Here is a 21,984-nt window from a genome sequence, read left to right as displayed (position 1 = left end):
TTTACCTATCTGCAAGGCCACTCTTCTTGCCTTAGAAGAAGGGAGAACAAAAAAAGATAGCGGTACCTCTGCTGAAGCACCTGCACTTTGGGAAAGCTCACCCTTTTACAGAATGTCAAGTATATTAGAACCTGTGCACTTGTGGACCCTTATCCTTATAAATTCCAGCCTACACCAAATAATGTTTATTGATTTTTCACTCAAGACCTCCTTATCCAACAATATGCAGTACAGTATTGTTAAAAAAAAATCAAAAACAGTAAGAATTAGAAACAATCTAAATGCCTGAGGAAAAACTGTAAGACATTAAAAACAATGAAATCTGTCTAACCTGGTATATATAAATATCGAGGTACTTTTGAGTGGGGGGAGGTACACAGAATGAATTCCAACTAATAGTTTTAACACATGCAATCTTTGTCTAAAAAATGAAATACCACACATATACCAAAAAAATGGAACAGTGCTTTTACCACATGGGAATTGCAAAGCACTGGGAATAATTCTGTGCAATGATTGGAAATTTTTTTCATCAATGATTCAAGTATCCAAATGGATATGCACATAATCAAAACTTTAATTCCTAACAGTTTTAGTTACTGTTTATACACAAAATGGAATTTTAAAAAGATTTTTAAATCTTGAAGATCTTGGATAATTCACCTATCCTTATACAAACTCCCTTCCAATTTCCAAAATAATCCCACAAAGTATTAATGAACCCACTGAGAATACTTAAAAGTTAAACTTTAAAATTAACTAAGACCCCAATCCCAGAAAAAAGTTGAAAGAAGAAAGTATGTAGGTAATTTAAAGCCAAAGATACACTGACATTTAGAAACTTTTACCCCCCAAAAAAAACTTTTACCCTGAAAAGCTCTTTTGTTTAACCAAATCTTATAACAAGAAAATATTAATGTTACTATTTTGAGGCTAAAAATATGTGTAATATATACAACATCATTCAAGTACTATTAGTGCATTTGGCTTTTATACCCTGTCTTGTCTTTAAGGTATATACTGTCAAAAAAGCTTAGTTTATGAAACCTTCCTTCTTTTACATTTTGAAAACCACTATGCCCTTGCTATGTTTCATAGATCACAGCCTCCCAAAGTAGAGACCAAAAGAAACCAGAGTCATTTAAGACTTAAAGAACTGGAATACCGAAGAATATTAAATTACATTTCAGATGAAAGAAAATGAATATAAATTCCATAGAAGAAAGAAGTAGTAAGTCATGTATGTAAAATTTCCTTTCCTATTCCTCAAGATGATGTTTGGAAATGTTCTGCCCAATGCAAAAGTATTCAACTCTCTTCAATTTTCACTGATATTCTCACCTTAGACCAGTGGCTTTCATTCATGGGTGACTCTGTCCCTTATGGAACATTTGGCAATGGAGACCCAGGAATTCTGGAGAGTGTCCGTGTACTACTGGCACTTGTGGGAGGAAGCAAAGATCTGCTGTCTACAATGCACAGGACAATCCTCACAATACAGATTAACCAGCACAAAATGTCAATGCTTCAGAAACACTGACTCTGAGGTCCCTAAAATAACTTGGGAGTCAAAAGATAGGAATTCCTCAACTTACTACCAAATCTAAAACTTAACCCTATCTGTATTTAAATATTAGTCCTTCCTTCTGCCAAGTACCTATACTCCTACTTATGGCCAGTTCTTTCACATTAAACCCCCAACCCCTTTGCTTTCTCAAAGACATTGGCTTGCAATAGTATCCTCTCTTCCCTCTAAAAATTTCTCCTACTCCACTGAATCCTAAAGTATAAACCCTAGTAACTTCCATTAAGCACAGAGATATACACAGAATCACCTTAAATAAAAATAAATAAATAATAAATACTTCCCATGACCCCACGTTTTTTTGTTTTCCTTAGGAAAACAAAAGTTCTTGAAAAGTTTTTAGCATTCCCTATCAATGTTTGTCAATGTTTCCTCATCTCCCTGTCCACGGTTAACCCACTCCAACCTAACCACCCAAATGCTCCACTGAAACTACATTGCTCTTTGGTCACCACTGACCAAAGCCAGCAATCACTTCTCTATCCTTCTCACTACATCTCTCACCAACTCTTCCAACTCCCTACGTGATACACACACACACAAATAGACAATATTGAAGGTAATTTGCCCAAACTACAGCTCTTTTAACACGACTTAAAAGTCATGAACAATCTGGATCCCACCATTCCTTTCCATCTCAGCTGGTACCAAAGTACAACCCCTAACACCACACTTGAGCCAAACAGGCCAAACTCATCTCTAAGAGCTTCTGTATTTGTTGTTCCCTTTCCCTAAAGGCTTTCATCTCTGGCTCTTCCTCTGACTGGCTCTCCCTTGTCCAAGCTTCATCTCAAGTAATCTGTTTCAGCAATTTGGCCTTCCTATGTCCCTATCTGAATTACCTACGACTTAGACTTTCACATCAATCTGTTATATCTCCTCATAGAATGTATCACTACAAAGTCAGTCTGTTTTATTTGTTTATTGTTTATTGTTGGCCAGATCTTACAGAATATAAGCCCCATGAAAACAGCAACCTCATTTGTTTTATTAATCTCCAGCACTCATGTGTGTCAAGTACATACTACATACTTAATAAGTATTAAGCAAATAAATATATTTAAGGTGCAGTGAAAAATACGCAGTTCTAAAACACAATTTGAGAGTACTGAGGCAGTACTGGAGAGTTAAACCCAGACATCTAATAACAGGCCATGAAGAGAGATTAATCATTGGAGAAAGGGAGTAAGATATGAACATTTTAGCTACCAAAACACTAAATGTTCCAATGCCATATCTTAACTATTAATTTTTTAGAACAATTCTTACACACTGTATAAAATAAAAAATATTTTTTAAAGTCAGTGCCAATTTCTGATTTTTTTTGTGATTGGCACATTTTGTGTATACCATTATCCAAAGTTACTGGCCAACTATATAAGACACTAACGGAATACTTACAACTATTCTTTAAGGTTTGCTTGTTTGTTTAATCTGAAAAGTTAATTGTTTTGCAAAAGAACTAGAAACATTATCTGGCTAAAATTATTCATAGTGCCATAGTGCCATGTGTAGAAGAAGAAGGAAAAAAAAAAAAAAAAAAACAATGGAAACTCGGAAACTCAGGCATTATTACAATATACCCCTGCCATAAGAGGCATAGAAAGCAAGGAAGGTTAACTGAGACAAAACAAAAAAGCACTGTTTACGACCTGCTCACAGAAAAGCTTAGGCATCTTCGGTTCACAATCATGACATTTGCATTTCTAAATAATTATACCTTATAAACAGTAAGACTGAGGGGGGGGCACTTGACGGGATGAGTACTGGGTGTCATACTCTATGTTAGCAAATTGAATTCCAATAAAATAATACACAAAAATTAATTAATTAATTAATAATAGAAAGTAAACAACAAGCCTACACTCATTCAGAGGCTTCAAAATACTTGAGGTGAAAATGGGTAAGAATTTTAAGAATAAATGCACATCAGAAAAATTAAGATAAAATATAATTCATTATAGAAAAGTTTGAACTTGTACATTTCTCCTAAATAATAAAGAAGGATAGACAGATTAAAATCATTATGCCAAACTTTTACTCTAATATGGCTGAACTTAAAATTGTGGTATGAAGTCTGAAGAACTCTTAAATACTTGCACTTGTCTTTCTTTCACTAAACACCTCAAGAAGTTTCATCAGAACTCTTTGGAGAAATATTTTCTACAGTTTATTCAGGAAAAGGTTTTTTTTTAAGTCTTTTCAGTTCTACTTTTAAGCATTAGCACAGGCATTCTTCAAATGAACACTACGAATTTCACCAGTCCCCCAGCCTCCCACCTCAAAAAGCAAAGAGAAAGAAAGAGAGAAAGGGAAGCAAAGAATGTTTCAAGATACCAAGAAAAAAAGTCTCAAAGTACTGAGGGTAAAAACTAATACATTATCTAAGCTCTGAGGTAACTAAAAATAGAACAAAATAGAGACAAGTAAATGCAAAGTAGTAAAAAGAGAACAGATAATTACTGAATAAATAATCTGATAATCAAAGAAAGAAGTTAGTAAAAATAGAGGAAAAACATGAACATTTTTCTCTCATAATTACTGGTGCCACATTTACACATAACAAATATAAAATAAGCACATTAAATAGAGTTGTACATTTTCTTCTCTTAGGAAACATTTAATAAAACAAGTACCCTAAATTTTTATAGGTTATAGTTTTGCTTTTGTAGGAGGGTGTATTCTCAGTCTTGCTCAAATAGGTAGAATGCATCTCACAGATTAAAAAACAAAAACTAATACCGAGTAACTACTAATTTAAGCATAGTCCCAGAAAACTAACTACATATTCTAAGAGAAGGTTCAAAACTTCATGAAAATACTTTAGAAATTTCAAGATGGAAACATATCTCCACAAAATCTAAACAAACCAAATATTCTAAATTCATAAAATTAAAAAATTTAAAAATGTCCTATTCAATCAATAATTATAAGGGATACTACTACTTCCATACCAGATACCTATCTACCTCTATACCTATATAGTACTCACTGAGAATATATATATAATATAGCGAACAAAGAGCTCTTGAAGCCAGACTGCAGAGTTTCAGATCTCAGCTATGGCACCCACAAGCTGTAGGACCTTAAACAGGTTACTTCACCTCTCCAGACTTTGGTTTCTTGCCCATAAAAACATGGATAATACTATACCTCACAGGGTTGTTTGGGAGGTTAAAGAGAGTTCATATATACATTAACCATTGAAAATAGGATCTAACACAGTAAATATTCAATAGATGTTAATTACTATCTTCATATAGCACTTAGCACATGCTAAGCACTCAATTAATACTTGCTAAATAAATGAGTGACTGGGGTACCTAGGTAGCTCAGTTGGTTAGGTATCTCACTTTGGTTCAGGTCATGATCATAAGATTCTGGGATCAAGCCTCACATGGCTGGTTGGGCTCTGTGCTCTGTGGGGAGTCTGCTTGTCCCTTTTCCTCTGCCCCTCTCCCACTTGTGCTCTCCCACTTGTGCTCTGCAGCATGCTTCCTCTCAAATAAATATATAAAATCTTTAAATAAATAACCTACATAAGTAACTAGTTTTCACACCAATCATAATGTATCTAAACCTAACTACAAAAACATTTTCAAATTACTTAAGTCCAGTTGGCTCAATCCAGGAACTTATTCTGAAAGCATGTAATATTGAGTTAACTGAAATATTTCATTCAAATATTTAAATATCTACTGTGTGCTGAACACTTGAGATACAACAATAAATAAGACACAGCTCCTGCCTCAAGAAGCTTACACTATTAAGAAACTTAAAAATAATTTACATAATTGAAAAGAGTCCTTCCAGTCCAATACCCTTCTTTTTAAAAATGAAGAACCTGAAGTTCAGAAAACTTAACTAATTTGGCCAAAGACACAGCCTAGATAATAATGCATCAAGACTAGAAAGCAGGTCTTAATAACTCCGAGCTAGCTTAGTGGTCTTTTCCATAAAGAAAAAACTTTTATGGAAAAAAACTTTTCCATAAAGTTCCATAAAGTACTGACTCAAAGTACTTAATACGAAACAGACTGAGATTCTGATCCACCACTAACAAAAGCCCTGCTAAATTATTTATTTACTGCATTAATGTAAATCAACTCAAACTTCAAGGGAGCTATAAGAGACACAAAAATAAAACCTATTTCAATTACTTAATATATTTTCAGATAAACAAAAGGGATTCTTCACATTTGAAGGGCTCCCAAATTAACAGTTCTTAAGTCAATTAACAGTTTGTTTCTAGTTTTCGATGGTGGTTGTCCCATTCTCAGCCTCTATGCTGCATTTCCACTCTCATTTATTCCCCAGAGACCACAATAAAAAGCACAATATATACTGGACTGCTAAACTTAAAACACTTAATTACCAAGAACTTGAAGGAAAAAGAAATCACAAAGCATGACAGTAATTACCTTAAATGTACCATTTTGGTTTTTCATGTAAGAAACCAAAAATATATCCACTGGTAGAAGTGCTGATGTGATAAGTGCAATCGCCAGAGAAAAAATTGCTGTTATGGTGGAGACAACTTCACTTTCCCGCTGACTTTGGTATTTACGAACATATATCCAACAGAATGCCAAAATTGCCTGAAAGAAAACAAAAATGTTTTTTTATTGCTCTATGTATTCTTTAACACAGATGTTAGTATAAGTTTAAGTTTCCAATGGGAAACTATGTCAAACAAAGGTTCTTTTAGATGTGTATGAAAGGTCCACTACTTCTTATAAACTTATTCAAGATTTATAATTTTCAAAGCCTATTCACGAATGCAGTACAATCTCACTTAGGTGCAGAGACACACAAAAAACCAAGTTTTGTTAACAGTGCTCAATTATATATATCCTCACTGAACACACTGCAAACATTAATGGTTTCACATATCACCACAGTCATTATTAGTTTTGAATACTTTCTATTTATATATTTCTCCAACCTAATAAAATATAACTTGAACTGAAATTAGCCCCATTATGACAGTTCAAGAATTCAGCTAAAGATTAAATGCCAATAATCACCATGCAATTCACAAATTATACTATAATTCAAATTTTAAAGGGCATTAAACAAAGAAAACATTTAAAATGAGTACAGGTGCATCGCAAGGAACTTTCCAGTGATAAAAGTACACCCAGAGGTACTGACAATGGCATCTCTAATCCACCAGGTACTATTTTTTAATAAAGATTTTATTTATTTATTCATGAGAGACATAAAGAGAGAGGCTGAGACATAGGCAGAGGGAGAAGTAGGCTCCCTGCAAGGAGCCCGATGTGGGACTACAATCCCAGATCCCAGAATCATGCCCTGAGCCAAAGGCAGACGCTCAACTGCTGAGCCACCTAGGTGTCCCTCCACCAAGTATTCTTAATAGTTACCAATGCCTTTCTAATGACTGACATAGAATACAGAACTTTACTCACAGTTCTCCAACCTTAGGTAGTATCAGAATCATCTGGAGGGCTTGTTATATAGTACAGAATGGGTCCCACCCCCAGTTTCAGATTCAGAGGTCTAGACTGGGCCCAGAAAATCTGTATTTGTAACAAGTTCCCAGGTGAGGCTGCTACTGGTCCAGAACTAGGAGAAACTCTGCTCTACTCAAATTTAGGAAAATGCAGATAGGTACTAAATCAGTGATTCTCAGCCTAGACTGTCAAAATCACCTGGGCAGTTTTTAAATACCCTTATGCTGTCCCCACAAACCAATTCAATCAGAGTGAGGCTCCTCCCGGCAACAGCACTTTTAAAAAACCTGAGGGTTGAAAAAAACTAAACTAAAAAATAATAAAATAAAATAAAATAAAATAATAAAATAAAATAAATAAAATAAAATATAAAATAAAAAAATAAAATAAAATATAAAATAAAATAATAAAATAAAATAAAATAATAAAAAATAAAATAAATACAATACAATACAATAAAATAAGGGATCCCTGGGTGGCCCAGTGGTTTTAACACCTGCCTTTGGCCCAGGGCGTGATCCTGGAGTCCCGGGATCGAGTCCCATATCGGGCTCCCTGAGTGGAGCATGCTTCTTCCTCTGTGTCTCTGCCTCTCTCTCTCTGTGTGTGTGTAACTCTCATGAATAAATAAAACAAAATCTTAAAAAAAATAAATTAAATAAATAAAAATTAAAAAGCCTGAGGATTCCAATCTGAGCCAAACTTGGGAATCATTGTTGTTTTCTATTTTACTGAACTATAGTTGACACATAATGTTACATTAGTTTCGAGTGTATACCATAGTGATTCCACAACTCTATTCCCTATGCCATGCTCACAAGTATAGCTACCATCTGTCACCATACAACACTATTACAGTGTCCCTGACTCCTATACTGTACCTTTCATCTTCATGTCTTTTTCATTCCATAACTGGAAGCCTATACCTCCCACTCCCTTTCACCCATTTTGCTTAACCCCTCCCCTCTGGCTGCCACCAGTTTGTTCCCTGTATTTACAGGTCTGTTTCTGTTTTTTTTGTTTTGCTTTTTTAGATCCCACATGTAAGTGCAATCATATAGTATTTGTCTTTCTGTATCTGATTTATTTCACTCTCTAGGTTCATCCATGTTGTGGCAAATGACAATGGAATATTACTTAGCCATAAGAGAGAACCATTGTTTTAAATAAACTCTATTAAGAGCTCTGAGACAAAGGCATTGTTTTGTCCTTTCACTCTTTTCAACAGATACCACTGTTACTTCCTTTGTGGGTATCCTAGTATAGGAGCCTGTATTGAACTAATACCACCACCTAATTTGTTTCACAGCTTCCAAATTCCCCTACTACAATCAAGACATAAGAACAGTTCCACTACTGCAGAAAAATCCCCTTTGCCCTGTATATTGAACCCCTCTCTCTACTCTCCACCCTTGACAACCACTATTATACGTTCTTAGAGCTTCTGCCTTTTCCAGAATGTCGTAATGTATCTATATAGCATATCGTCTTCTGAGTCTGGCTTCTTTCACTTAGGACAATGCGGGGTTTTTTTTTTTTTTTGTATTTTTTTTTAATTTTTATTTATTTATGATAGTCACAGAGAGAGAGAGGCAGAGACACAGGCAGAGGGAGAAGCAGGCTCCATGCACCGGGAGCCTGACGTGGGATTCGATCCCGGGTCTCCAGGATCGCGCCCTGGGCCAAAGGCAGGCGCTAAACCGCTGCACCACCCAGGGATCCCAGGACAATGCGTTTTAAATCCATCCAAGTTGTTTCATGTAATTCCTTCACATTACTAACATTTCAACTGGTGTCAGAACAGTAGGAAAAAATAAAGTGAGAATGGAATGTACTTTGGAATCTGGATGTTGGAGGGGAAAAAGACCTAGGTTCAAATTCTGGCTATTTACTAATTTATTTTTGTTTGAGGAAATTACTTCTCATAAATTTATACTAATGGATTTGTTTTTGTTTTTAGGTGAATTCACAATTATTTAAAACATTCCTCAAATTATTTTGAAGCCACTGGAAGCTGAGCTTAGCATTCTACCCTTAGCAGGACCTGACACAAAGTATTCAACAAATTTTTTGTTGGATTTCAAAATGATCTGCATATCTACAAAGTTCAAAGTGATAGGTTTTACTGCAGAGGCATATGTTTGCCAATAGCAGGCAGACAAGGGGGGAAGGGCAAGCAACCCAGCCAAAATAGTTAAGCCAAATGATCCTGAATTTTTTGGTCTCAGGATCCCTTTATACTTTTATACTTTTAAAACTGAAAACCCCAAAGAGCTTTTTGTATTTATGTGAGTTAAATCTATCAGTAGTTACTATATTATAAAATAAACCAAATATCATCATCTATAAAATAGTAACAAAAATCCTTCATAACCGCTTATAAGGGTTAAATAAGATATAAAGAATTTAGCAGGGATCCCTGGGTGGCGCAGCGGTTTGGCGCCTGCCTTTGGCCCAGGGCGCGATCCTGGAGACCCGGGATCGAATCCCACATTGGGCTTCCGGTGCATGGAGCCTGCTTCTTCCTCTGCCTGTGTCTCTGCCTCTCTCTCTCTCTGTGACTATCATTTAAAAAAAAAAAAAAAAAAAAAAAAAAAGTTTAGCAGTGTCTGGCCACAGTAACTATCAAATAGCAACTGTCATATGAATTGTCATAATATATATCATATGAAACCAAATGTAATGAAATAACATCTTAAGAGCATTTCATAAAAGAAACATATAATTTTGCTAACAATTATAAAGAAAGGTTTAGAACAGGCCCCAGCCCCTCCCAAGAGATTCTAATTTAATTGGTCTAGGCATTAGGATTTTTAAAAACTCCTTAATTGGTTTTGATGAGCAGTCAAGGCTGACGACTGGGGCAGAGGTAGGAATGAAAATAGATAAGTGTTTCTTAAACTGATGAGCATATAAACTGCCTGGGATCTTGTTAAACTGCAGATTCTGATTCAGTAGGGCTGGGGTCTTATATTTAATAGTATTTCTAACAAGTTCCCAAGTGACCATTTTGAGTAATAAGAGTAAACTTGCTTTACAGAAATGAAGACTCTTATTTATATAGCAAAGGGAAATGTAATTGAAGATCTTGGGGGACTCAGGTAGAAAGGTTTAGATTTCATAAAAGAAACATATAGTTAGATCACAGGGTTGGAGGACCAAATTTAACTATTTCTCACATGGCAGAAGAAACTAAAGTCCATTCTGTTTCCTCAGGATCACACTTGTAGTCAAGCTTACTAGTAGTTCTGATTCTTTAGTAAATTACTGGCAGCAGTTCTCAAAGTGTGAAGTGCTCCAACCCCTAACAGTCTCAGAATCCTTTCTGGGGATTTACAAATTGAAAAGTATGATCATAATACTAAAAAGTCATTTATTTCCCTTTTCACTATGTTGATACTTGCACTCATGCTGCGTAAGTCATTAGTAAAAAACTGGCAAATCAAGCATGAATCAAGACAATGGCAATTTTATTTTTTTCCTGCTGGCAAATTAGGCATGAATCAAGTAGTTGTTCCATTCTTCACCACCACAAAACATCTCAAAAGACTGAATGCACAGCAGACATGAGAATCTAGCTCTCTTCTAATCAGTCAGGAATTAAAGAAATCTGCAGAAAATTAAATAGCCCTTATTACTTATTTTCTTCTACTCCAACATCTAGCTTCAAACTCCTTAATTCCCTTCTCACTTTTTTTCCTGCTGTACTATCACCAATTTCAATGCCTTCCCTTCTTCATCTATCCGAAGTCTACCTCAATTTCGCTTTCTTCCAATATTGTTCTCTATTCTCTAAGGTCCTATTTCATTTATAAAATCATACTTTGTTTTTTAGTACTTAAAATACCTGTGGGTTGTTGTTGTTTTTTTTTTTTTTTATATACCTATTTTAAGAATTTTTGTGCTCAGGGAGCCTAGGTGGTATAGTTAGTTGGTTAAGTGTCCCACTCTTGGTTTCAACTATGGTTCTGATCTCAGTCATTGGATCTCTAGCTGGGCATGGAGATCCATGCATTTCTCTCTCTCTCTGTGCTATACACCCCTTAAGTAAATAAATAAATCTTAAAAAAAAAAAAAAAAAGAAAGAAACTTCGTTTTCCCACCTATCTTCAGGCCCCCTTAAAAGACACTGTTTTGTTTGCATCCTCCCACGATTTATTGCACAACTCATATACATTAAGCACTTATTTTTAAAGATTTATTTATTTATTTATTTATTCATTCATTCATTCATTCATTCAGAGAGAGCGAGAGAGAGGCAGAGACACAGGCAGAGAGAGAAGCAGGCTCCATGCAGGGAGCCCGACGTGGGACTCGATCCCAGGGCTCCAGGATCACACCCCGGGCTTCAGGCGGCGCTAAACTGCTGCGCCACTGGGGCTGCTCTACGTTAAGCACTTATTAACTGATAACTGCCAAAATATTCCCACTAGACTTTGATACTAGCTACATGCTCATTTGTCCTCTTCTAAACCAAATGAATATATGATGGTCTGGAAAAGCCAGTGAACTCAAGTACAGGACTGAATGGGCTTTGAGGACCAGGGACACCTTTTACTGTTTCCATTTTCTCCATCAACAGGAGTAAAGTATGCTGTAGTGTAAAGACAGTATTATTTTCTGAGAGTGTGGAGGTGAGAACAGATAACTCTCCATAAGTTTTCACATATATATATATATATATGTATATATATATATATATATATTTTTTTTCTTTGTAAAGTTTCTACTGAGACATTTACCAGCAAAAGATACTACTTACTACCCAGGTTGCAGACACTGTAGTGCAATCTAACAAGTACCAAGCAGTCTTGATTTCTAAAACCGAAATTAGTGGGTTCTGGGGTTGATTCTGTTTTTGTTTTAGTAAATGCAAAGCAGCAAAATACTTTGGGACACAATGCTACAACCCGACAGGATGAAGACAACGAGCAAAGAGTGAGAATGGGGAGGGGTGGGGAGTGCGGAGAAAAACAAACTGGGCCCCCAAATAAAATAAGCTCATGGGTTTTCATATTTGGCAAGAGTAAAAACTAGGGCATGTGGACTACTGAAGCCCACGTTTTGATCACTGGATAACCAGGAATTAGATGGCTGGGAAAGAAAGCACCTGAGGTCCGACAAGTTGTAGCAGAATACACCGATACTGGCAGTAAAGAGGGCTACGGCTCTTCCCTGCACAGGTTTCTACGTCTAACAAGAAAGCCTGGGAAGGAACGTGAAACCTGGAAGTCAGAACGAGCACCTCACGTCATCAAGGCAGCATCGCACAATGGGTGGAGAAGGTTGGAGATCCAGGAACCGCAAGGGTAGGGACCACGGACACACGCATTCAGAGCAGCACGGCGGCCCCTTCACCCAGACCGAGGCCGGAGCCGGCCGAACTTGCACAGGTCGGGCGCTGTGCCCCGCGCCTTGGGGACCCAAGGCCACGTCTCCCTTCTCAACCCCGAGGGTCCCCTCCGTCCCGGCGCCCTCGTCAGGGGCAAGGGCAAGAGCGTTGAGAACGGAAACCTGCACCCCTAGCCGTCGTGCGGGAGACGCCAGCAAGGGCGGCCGGAACCCCCGCCGGCCTCCTCTCCCCGCCCCGAGCGCAGCCCCCGCCCGGGGACAGAAGGGCCCCCCCGACCCCGTCCACACTAAACGGGGGGCGGGCGGGACGGAGACGGTCTCCCGGCCCCGAAGGCCAGCTCCGGGGCCGGCCCCTCCCTCTCTCCCACCAGCCCCAACACCGGGGAAACTACGAGCACCTCCCCTACCAGCAGTAAGAGGCCGAATATGCACCAGCCGATCACCAGCTCCGCCGAAGCCGCGCCGGCCGAAACCGAGCCGGCCGGCGCCGCCGCCGCCATCTTCACTTCCGGCCCGGGCGCCTGGGGCAGCGGGGGTGGGGAAAGGGGAGGGGGAAAGGGGAAAGAGCGCGCCGGACGCGGCGCCCGTGCACCCTAAAGGTTAAAGGGGCGGAGGGGGCGGAGCATTCGTTGCCAAGGAGACCGGCCCTCGAGCGTCCCCTGGCGTTGAGCCGGGCGGGGGCGGGGCGCGCCCGGGACGCCGTGACGTCACCACGCTGCCCGCGCCGGGGCTCCGCGGGCGCTGGGAAGGCCCCGCGCCCTTCTCGGGGTTAATTGGCTGGGCCTGAGCCGATGGACTGGAAACGCGAGGAGACTCCACAGGGCCTGGGTTGCGTTTTTCCAGAAATTCACGCCGACATTAAGGAGCTCCGACTTCCACCTGGTGTCCTAGAGAATGGGCCCTGTAACTAGCAGAGCCCACCAGGTTGCCGGCATGGCTGTGATGAAGCAGTTTGCCTGGTGCCCAGGGACTTCCTAATTTGCCAGCTTTGAGGCCCAGCCTGGGTCACTCGTTGGCCGGATGCTGCCTTATCACATGATGCTGTGGCCTTTCTGTTTAGTCCTATACCTCCCTGCGAATTCCAGTAATGACGTTGTGAACACGTTCATGGCGAAACTGCAGGCTCTCCTAGTATTCATAAGTTAACAGAGGCGCGCGGTAGGCCCTAGTGAGGCAAAGGGATGGGTAGTTCCTGGGAGCGCTTGCCTGGGTTCCCTGGAGTGGGGTTACATAATTTAACCACTAAATGGAAGAAGCAGGACTTGTAAGAGAGCGAGCAGGAGCAAGGGGGAGAGGTAGAGGGAGAAGCAGACTCCCCGCTGAGCAGGGAGCCAGGCCAAAGGCAGATGCTTAATGGACTGAGCCACCCAGGCGTCTCCCTGTCCTCTCTTTACAATGCATTATGCGGTGATAAATTATCCCCCGCCTAAGACCTACTTCTAGCTGAATCCTGATGTCAGGAAGAAGGGAAAAGGAAAGAAGGAAATAGAGGACAGAACGGTTTTAACATGAATTGGTGCCATCATAACCTGGCTTCACGCTCTCTGGATCTACATATGTTTGCTCATGAATTGCTTCTGTGGGACATTGATTTCTCTGGAAATCTATAGTTTCCTTAAAGTGAATAGAGACATTTCTGTTTCAAGTGGTCATTTAAATTCCTTCACCAGTTCTCAGGTATAGCGTAGTACTCCTTTGTTTATTTGTTTGTTTGTTTCAAGATTTTATTTTTCAGTATTCTTTGCACCCAATGTAGAGCTCAGAGGTCAAGAGTAGCACACTCTACCAACTGAACCAGCCAGGCACCCCTGTGGTATTCTTCTGCCTCTTCCTGCTAGTCTCCTTATCCTTTCCTAGGGGCTCACTTGGCTTGAAGGAAAGGTCTAAGACAACCCCAGGCCAGTTCTCTCCCTTTCCTCCATGGCCCAAACCCTCTCTATAGGAAATGATTCTGCATACCTTGCATTACTACCTTTGGAAGCACAGGCCAATCTCAGGGTTGCTGCAGTCTCCTATTTGTACCATCAAAGCAATCAGCTGTTCCTGGATATCCCAAAAGGAGTCAGTCTGCCCTCCAGTTTGCTGCAGTTTTCCCAGGCCTGAATCAAGTACCAGCCCTCTGTATCTCCCCACTGCAGACGCCATGTTTCAAATTCTCCCAGTGGTTCCCTTGAGGCCTCCCTTATTAGTCTAAGAGTTAGTTAGAAACATGAGAACATCCTAGCCTGATGTTTCCCTTCCCCCAAACGCACACTATCCCTTGGAGTTAAAGGTGGAAATCCACAAACCAGGAAAATTCTCATGAAAGAAATCTCTTCAAAACAAAACAAAAAGAAAAAGAAAGAAAGAAATCTTTTCAATTTTTCTTCTCCCCACTCTAATCCATTTCCTAACATTTTATTTTTTTGGCTGAGGGGTTCAAGAGTTGTAAAATAATTTCCTTTCACAACCCTTTTTAATTTTGCATATGAAGGAGAATTCATGGCTAGGAGAGAGACAAAGAATTAAAGACTATAATCTTTCTTACCACTTAAATTTTATGTGAAATTGGAGTTTTTAGCAAGACCAAACTGAACCTTTTAAATATCTGCTGTACTGTCCATTTAATTAAGCCCATTTAATAAACTGCTTTAGCTTTTTTGTTGACTCTGAATGCTTAAGTATTGGGGACCTATTAGGCAGTTGCTTGATTTTCAAGTGGAAAAAAATTTACAAACCTGTGTTGCTGATAATTGTGACTAGTTACAGAAAACCAACAGATAATCCTTTTCTGCTCCCCCTGTCCTATAGACTGAATATTTGTGTCACACACCCACAAATTCATATGTTCAATCCTAAAAACCCAAGGTGATGGTATTTGTTGATAGTGCCTTTAAGAGGCATTTGGGTCATGAGGGTGGAGCCCTCATGAATGGTTAGTGCCTTTATGGAAAAAAGACCTCAGAGAGCTCCCTTGCCCCTTCCACCATATCAAGTTACAGTGAGAAGATAGTAGCTATGAACCAGGAAACCGGCCCCAGCCAGATACTGAATCGGTTGGCACCTTGTTCTTGGACTTCCTAAGTCTCCAGAACTATAAAAAATAAATTTCTGTTGTTTATAAAGTCACCCTTTTATGGTATTTTTGTTATAGCTGCCTAAAGAGACTAAGACACCTGGCATTACTAAAGAATGCCCTTGCCTTACCCCCAACCAGCAACTCTTAGGAAGGTACTGTGGACTCTTCCATTTTTAAAAAGATGTATTTATTCATTTGAGAGAGAGAGAGAGAGAGCAAGGAAAGGGGCAGAGGGAGAGAGAGAGAGAGAGAGAATCCCAAGCAGACTCCATGCTGAGTGTGGAGCCCAACGAGGGGTAAATCCCAGGACCTTGAGATCATGACCCGAGCCAAAACCAAGAGTTAGATGCTTAACTGACTGAGCCACCCAGGCGCCCCAACTCTGTTCTATTTTAAGTTCAAAGAAATGGTTATGTAGAGCCCATCACTCCTGAGGGATTTAATAAGAGGACACATTGCAGAAAACCTCCTATCAAAACCTAGCCACATTGACTATATTAAGAGGGCTAGAGACCTCTGGAGGAAAGCAACATTTGCAAGAGAACAAGTATCCTCTCCTCATTCCTCTGTTCTTCAGCCTTTGAGTTGTCCTCCTCCCCTAAAGCCAGTAAGAGGGGATCACATAAGAGAATCACCCATGTGGTTAGAGGGTGTGACCTGAATTTTGGGAGAGGCCCAGGGTCTTGCTGCAAGTGCTGAGAGTGGCTGACTCACAGAGGTACCTGGTGCTGAGCTAGCAAAGAAACCTGTGCTGGGAGTATTTTGGTGTAGAAAGGGTGTGTAGATTAGCTCCTTCCCATCCTTCCTCCCAACCCCGCCCACAAATGCCCATTCAATTCATACAGAAGGCTTTCGTAGATAGCCCTTGAGAACCACCCTATCTATGTGCCTATTCCTGTGGACACATTCAGCAACCTCTATTAGAAGAGGCTTTTCTTTTTTTTTTAATTTTTAATTTTAAATTTTTTGTTTGTTTTGGAGGAGAGCTTACTAAGAATTCTCTCAGCCTAGACCCAGAAACATGTGGATAGCAAAAAGTTGGGGGAAAGTCCCAAGTGGGACAGGCAGTGATGACCTACAGAAAGGTTACCTTGTTACCAAAACTGGAAAAAGATGAAATGGAATATAGAAAACTACAGTGAACACAGATACCAAAACTGCCAACAAAAGAATTCATGAAAGGATAATCACTCCTAACTCCAGGTTAGGTTATGATCAAGTGACACAGGCTAGGAGGTGAAATTTATAAAAAGGATCTTAACATAGGAATTGGTAGAAACAGCAAAAAGAAAACTGAACATTTTAATTTATTAAGAGGAAAAAGTAAGACTGGGAGAATAATTTATGTCAATGAGACAAAAAGGAGGTAGAGAATAAAGTAAGAAAGTAGGACATAGAGGCCTAATGAGGCCTAGAATTAGAGGGTAGATGAGACAGGAACACAGAAAGTTCAGGGTCTGGCAAAGGGGTCAGTCAGTAATCTCAAAAAGTTCCATCATCAAGCTAACCACCCAATGGGAAGTATACAAGGTGAAGAAGCAGCTTGCAGTCTGAAATTACACTTAGACCACAGCAAAGTCTAGTTATGCATCCAAGTTAACTGTGTGTATTATACAACCAGATGTTAACTTGTGTTTTCTTTTTGAAATAGCTGATTTTTATACATCATTTTTCTCTTATTTTTGTTACCTTGTTGAAAATTTAAAATATTGAACTTTCTGTCCAAATAAGATACTTGAAAAGCCTTAAAATTTCTCTTTCTGTCATGTTGTCTGTGCTTCTCTTGCTAACCAATAATCCTTCTGATTGACAAATTCTTTCCTTAGCTTGTTTAATACCTTCAGTCAGGTTACAGTTAAGCCTTGTTGGCCTCAGATCCTAGTGACTTTGCACATGTCGGGCCTGATCCATTATGTGTTGATTTAGAATTTAACTCTCTGTTCTGTTCCATGTACTGCCTACACTTAATCTTCTGTCAAAAGGATTTAACAGTGATTCTGAGTGAACATTACCGTGGGCCTGAGAAGGTCTGAGCAAACCTTTCTTTCCTATTACTGCATTATCTCCTTCCTCCCCTAATCTTTCCACTGTCATCCAACTGAATTGGTCATTGAAACCCTGAGAAGTTTCTTCTTTTCTCTGTGAAAGTACTGAAAGTGTGTTTCAGAGGGAATTGGCACATATGTGTGAAGAGGTCTATTTGGTTCTACTAGAATATTTGCTCATTTGTATATAATTTTGTGGGGAGCCAGAGGTTTTTGCACAAGAGCCAATCCATGAAAAATGCTCATGGGCTACATTTGTTCATTTAAAATCAAAATAGCTTTTATTGAGCCCCTAAAGTATAAGGTATATTCAAAAGTATAGTTCATCTGTTTTCGTTGTATAGAAAATAACACTGAAATGTTAATATCTGGTGTTTCTGATTTGTGGATGCAAAGGCAATTTTCCAATTTGTCATCCTAAAATTAGATTGCACACAGTATCGTAATGTGAATTGTAAAATTCACATCTCCATATTTCTGCAATTATAAACTCTTAATGGATAACATCTATATACTTCCAGTGGAACAAACATTCCCATATGAACTGGTGATGCATGTTAGTTTTCTTCTTAAGATTTCTCTTCTGGCTATGAAATAAATTATTTAAACATAGTCTAGACATGCTAAAATGTCACTTAATACATCCAAGTGTTTTTCATTGTGCCAATTTCTAAATCCGCTGTTTATTTACTTTAAGATATAAAAAGTTAAGTTTGCAAATACAACTCAAAATAAGGAAATGTCAAAGACAGTTTGTAATATGAGTAAAAGTTACAATAGAAACTGACTTTTAATTTATAGTTAAAATCCATAGCATGCTGCATAATTTTAATAAACAATGCATTTTTTATTTGTAACATATGTTGAACTTTTTTCAAACAATGGGGTTCCTCTCTTGACTCCAACATCTATTCTCATACTTTGTATGGTTCTGCTTGCTTCACTTCTGGACAGTTTCTCAACTTATTAAATATAAGTTTTAAATAAATCAAATGGAACTTTTGGAGTTAAATTCCCAAGTGTTAATAATTTATAAGTCATAAAATTTTGTGAAACCAATTGTTATTATTAGAATTTACAGAGCTAAAGTAGCTCAGGTCTAGATAGCTATATCTGTAGCACAATATGAATGAATTTTAAGTTGATCTTTTAAGTTTTTAAACAATTGATAAAGACATTTAACCTTATGTTTTTGTTGCCAAATAGTCACTGTAAATTCTTCTATTGTTTTTTAATGTTATAAAGTAGGGTTTTTTTTAAATTTACTTATTCATGAGAGACACACAGAGAAAGGCAGAGACATAGGCAGGGGGAAAAGCAGATTTCCTGTGAGGGGAGCCTAATGTGGGACTGGATCCCCAGGATCACAACCTGAGCCAAAGGCATACGCTCAACCACTGAGCCACATACGTGCCCCAAAGTGGGAATTTCGATCACTATGTCCAAATTCTTTTTTGACAAATATTTTAATTAAAAATATGAAATACATTCATTGAAGTTTAGAAAGCTTCCAGGAGGAGGTAACACTGGATCAGGTTTTAAAGGATGAAAATGGATTTATCAACACAGACACAATGGGAGAACACTGTGCGGACATGAGGGCAGAGATTGAACTAATGTGTCTATAAGCCAAGGAACACCAAAGATTGCTAGCAACTGCCATAAGCTGGAAGAGAGGCATGGAACAGATCTTTCCCCAGAGCCTTGGAGGGAGCATAACCCTGCTGCCACCTTGATTTTGGACTTTTGGCTTCCAGAACCATTAGAGACTAACTTAAGAGTTTTTCAAACAGACAAGGAGAAAAGTGAGCAAAGATTCCATCAAGAGAATAGCATGTATAAAGACACAGAGCATGAGATACCATATTCAGTATTACTTGAGCAATCAGTGTGAGGGGAGAGGAATTAGACATTTGAGAGACTGGTCAGGAGAGGATGTATATTCCCCACTAAGAAACTTGGGCTTCATCTTATAGTCAGCAAGGACCCATGAAATGTTCTAAGCAGAGAGAATATAATAAGACTTGCATTTTGGAAAGGTCCCCTTAGGATAATCTGAATGCTGAGTTGGAGATGGAGCATACTGGAAGGAGAGTTTATTTCTGTTAAGATACTGTCACCATAGTCAAGGCAAGAGATGATGAAAGCTAAACAGGCTGTCAACATGAAAGCAGAAGATAGATTTATGAGATTGTAATAAAGATTTATTTCCAAGACCTGAAGTCTAAGTGTGAAAGGTGAAGAGAGAGAGAGAGTTTTATCGGGAGGAATTGGTTTATGCAATTATGGGGGCTGGCTAGGCAAGTCGGAACTCCATAGAGCAGGCCACCAGAAAACACAGGCTAAAAACTCTCAGGCAGGACCTGACATTGGCACTTCAGAGGCAGAATATCCTCTTTCTCATGGGAACCTCAGTTCGGCTCTGAAGGCCTTTTAACTGATTGGATCAAACCAATCCTGATTATGGAAAATAATCTTGTTTACTGAATCAGCTGTAGATGTTAATCACACCTAGGAAATACCTGCACAGCAACATCACTGCTGGTTCTCAATTGAAAAATGTGGAGAAGGACGGGGGCCACTAATTAGGGTAGGGAACACATGAAGAAGATCCTAAGATGCAGGAGATTCTAAGATACGCTTTTCTTCTTTACGTTTTGTTTTTCTTTTTTAAAGATTTTATTTATTTATTCATGAGAGACACACACAGAGAGGCAGAGACACAGGAAGAGGGAGAAGCAGGCTCCATGCAGGGAGCCAGATGTGGGACTGGATCCTGGGTCTCCAGGATCACGCCCTGGGCTGAAGACGGCGCTAAACCACTGAGTCATCCCGGCTGCCCTCTTTACGTTTTAATGCCTCTGAAGTCAGGATGCATCTTGCAATTGATGAGATCTTACTACTTTAATTGGAATCTCTTCCTTAGTATTTTATAAAATGATGGTATGCCTTACAATCAACGATACCTTAGATTGAAGGAAAGGACGTAATGGATTTGATTTGGTATCTTGAATTTGAAGTACCTGAGGGACATGGATCACTCTAGTTCATAGAATACATAGGTAGGAAACAATGAAACCCAGCTATGAGGCTTGCCATAGAGATAGGACTTCTAGAGTCATCTTTACTCAAGTGAAAGTTGAAGCAATGGAAATAGATAAAATCTCTAGGGAAAGCAGATGGCATGAGAAGAGCTGAATAGGCAACTGTAAAGAACTCAAAATTTTAAAGAAAAAAAAAAAGAAATGAGTCATCAGAAAAAAATTCAGAAAATGACATAAAAGCAAAGTGAGAAGATAATTTTTACAAGCTATGAGGAGATATCAATGTCAAATGCAGTGAAATGACAAGTACCCACTGAGTATATAGCAAGATAAGGGCCACTAACAACTTTTAAAATGACCGGCAGAGTCGTGAAGAAGCAGCCAGGTGCACTGGACTAAGGAATGAAGGAGAATTGGGACAGCAGAGATCAGGAATGTGAACATTTCTTTAAGGAAGCTTGACTAAGGAGGATGGGACAATGAAAAAAATATGAAGAGAATGAGATCGAAGGAGATTTTGTTACAAGTGACTCAGCCTTGAACTTGTTTCTAAGATAAATAGTAAAGACAAGAGCCACAGTTAGCACATCAGTCTAAATTTGGTTATAAGGTCATCTTACTGACAACTTGAACTCTGAAGAAATGAGGTAGTCAGGTGAAAGGAAGGAGATGAGTTAATCACCCAGGATCCTGGCAGAAAAAAAAGCAAAGATTAGAGCCAAAAGAGGTGATTCAAGACAGGTCAATGACTGAGCTATTTACAAAAGTGTGAACAGGATAAAGTTAAACTAACCCTAAGATTGGTAACAGCAGGAAGTCAGTACCACTGCTAAAAGGATAAAACAAGAAGTTACTGAAATCTGGCAAGACCTGTAAACTTATTAGGAAAGAACTGCATAGCAGCCATTGTCAACCCAAAGTTCCTTAGAGTGAGAGCCATGGAGGATAAATGCCCTGAATTCTCTCTCCTCCCATCCTGCCACTGCATTCTTCAGATGAACTTAAGAAGTCAAAGGGCAAGGGAGTCCATCTGATGGAAAGCATAATAATCAGCTTCCTTGGATATTCAGCAGGGTGGAGAAGAGTGGAGAATGGATCTGGAGGAGCAAATGGAAAACAATGAACAGAAAAGGAAGGGCTTGTCCAAATGGTAGTTAAGACCCAAGACAATAGAACTCTTCGTAAAGACAAAGAAAGCATTTTCTACAGATTCTATGATGTATTCTAGCAGTAGTGACAACAAAGACTATTCTAACTTTGCCTAGTTAATGAGAAACTGGTATTTCTAAATAAGAAAAGGCCCAGCATCCTTGTCTTAATTAATACCCATTGTTCACTTTGCATTGAAAACAACCAATGATAACTATGGTTTTAAAAAGATTCTAAAAAAAATAAATAAATAAAATAAAAAATAAAAAGATTC

The 21,984-nt window shown here is 38.9% G+C and overlaps 1 protein-coding gene across 2 annotated transcripts in view; it reads right to left on the bottom strand.

The window, feature by feature from the left end:
- The window catches only part of LMBRD1 (LMBR1 domain containing 1), a 109,569-nt gene extending 96,528 nt beyond the window's left edge, over positions 1–13,041 (bottom strand). Inside the window, exons 1-2 of one of the 2 annotated variants that reach the window (XM_077903492.1) lie at positions 12,822–13,041; positions 6,007–6,183 (exon numbers count right to left, since the gene is read on the bottom strand). In XM_077903492.1, the coding sequence (XP_077759618.1) occupies positions 6,007–6,183; positions 12,822–12,914 (270 nt within the window). In that variant the 5' untranslated portion in view covers positions 12,915–13,041. Of the gene's footprint in view, positions 1–6,006; positions 6,184–12,172; positions 12,277–12,821 lie in introns of those variants that run through there. The other variant, XM_077903493.1, reaches the window with a different exon arrangement.
- Positions 13,042–21,984: the final 8,943 nt, after the last annotated feature.

The sequence above is a fragment of the Canis aureus genome, chromosome 7, assembly GCF_053574225.1.
Source record: "Canis aureus isolate CA01 chromosome 7, VMU_Caureus_v.1.0, whole genome shotgun sequence".
In the NCBI taxonomy this organism is placed as follows: domain Eukaryota; kingdom Metazoa; phylum Chordata; class Mammalia; order Carnivora; family Canidae; genus Canis; species Canis aureus.
This window is presented reverse-complemented; position numbering and strand designations above follow the sequence as displayed.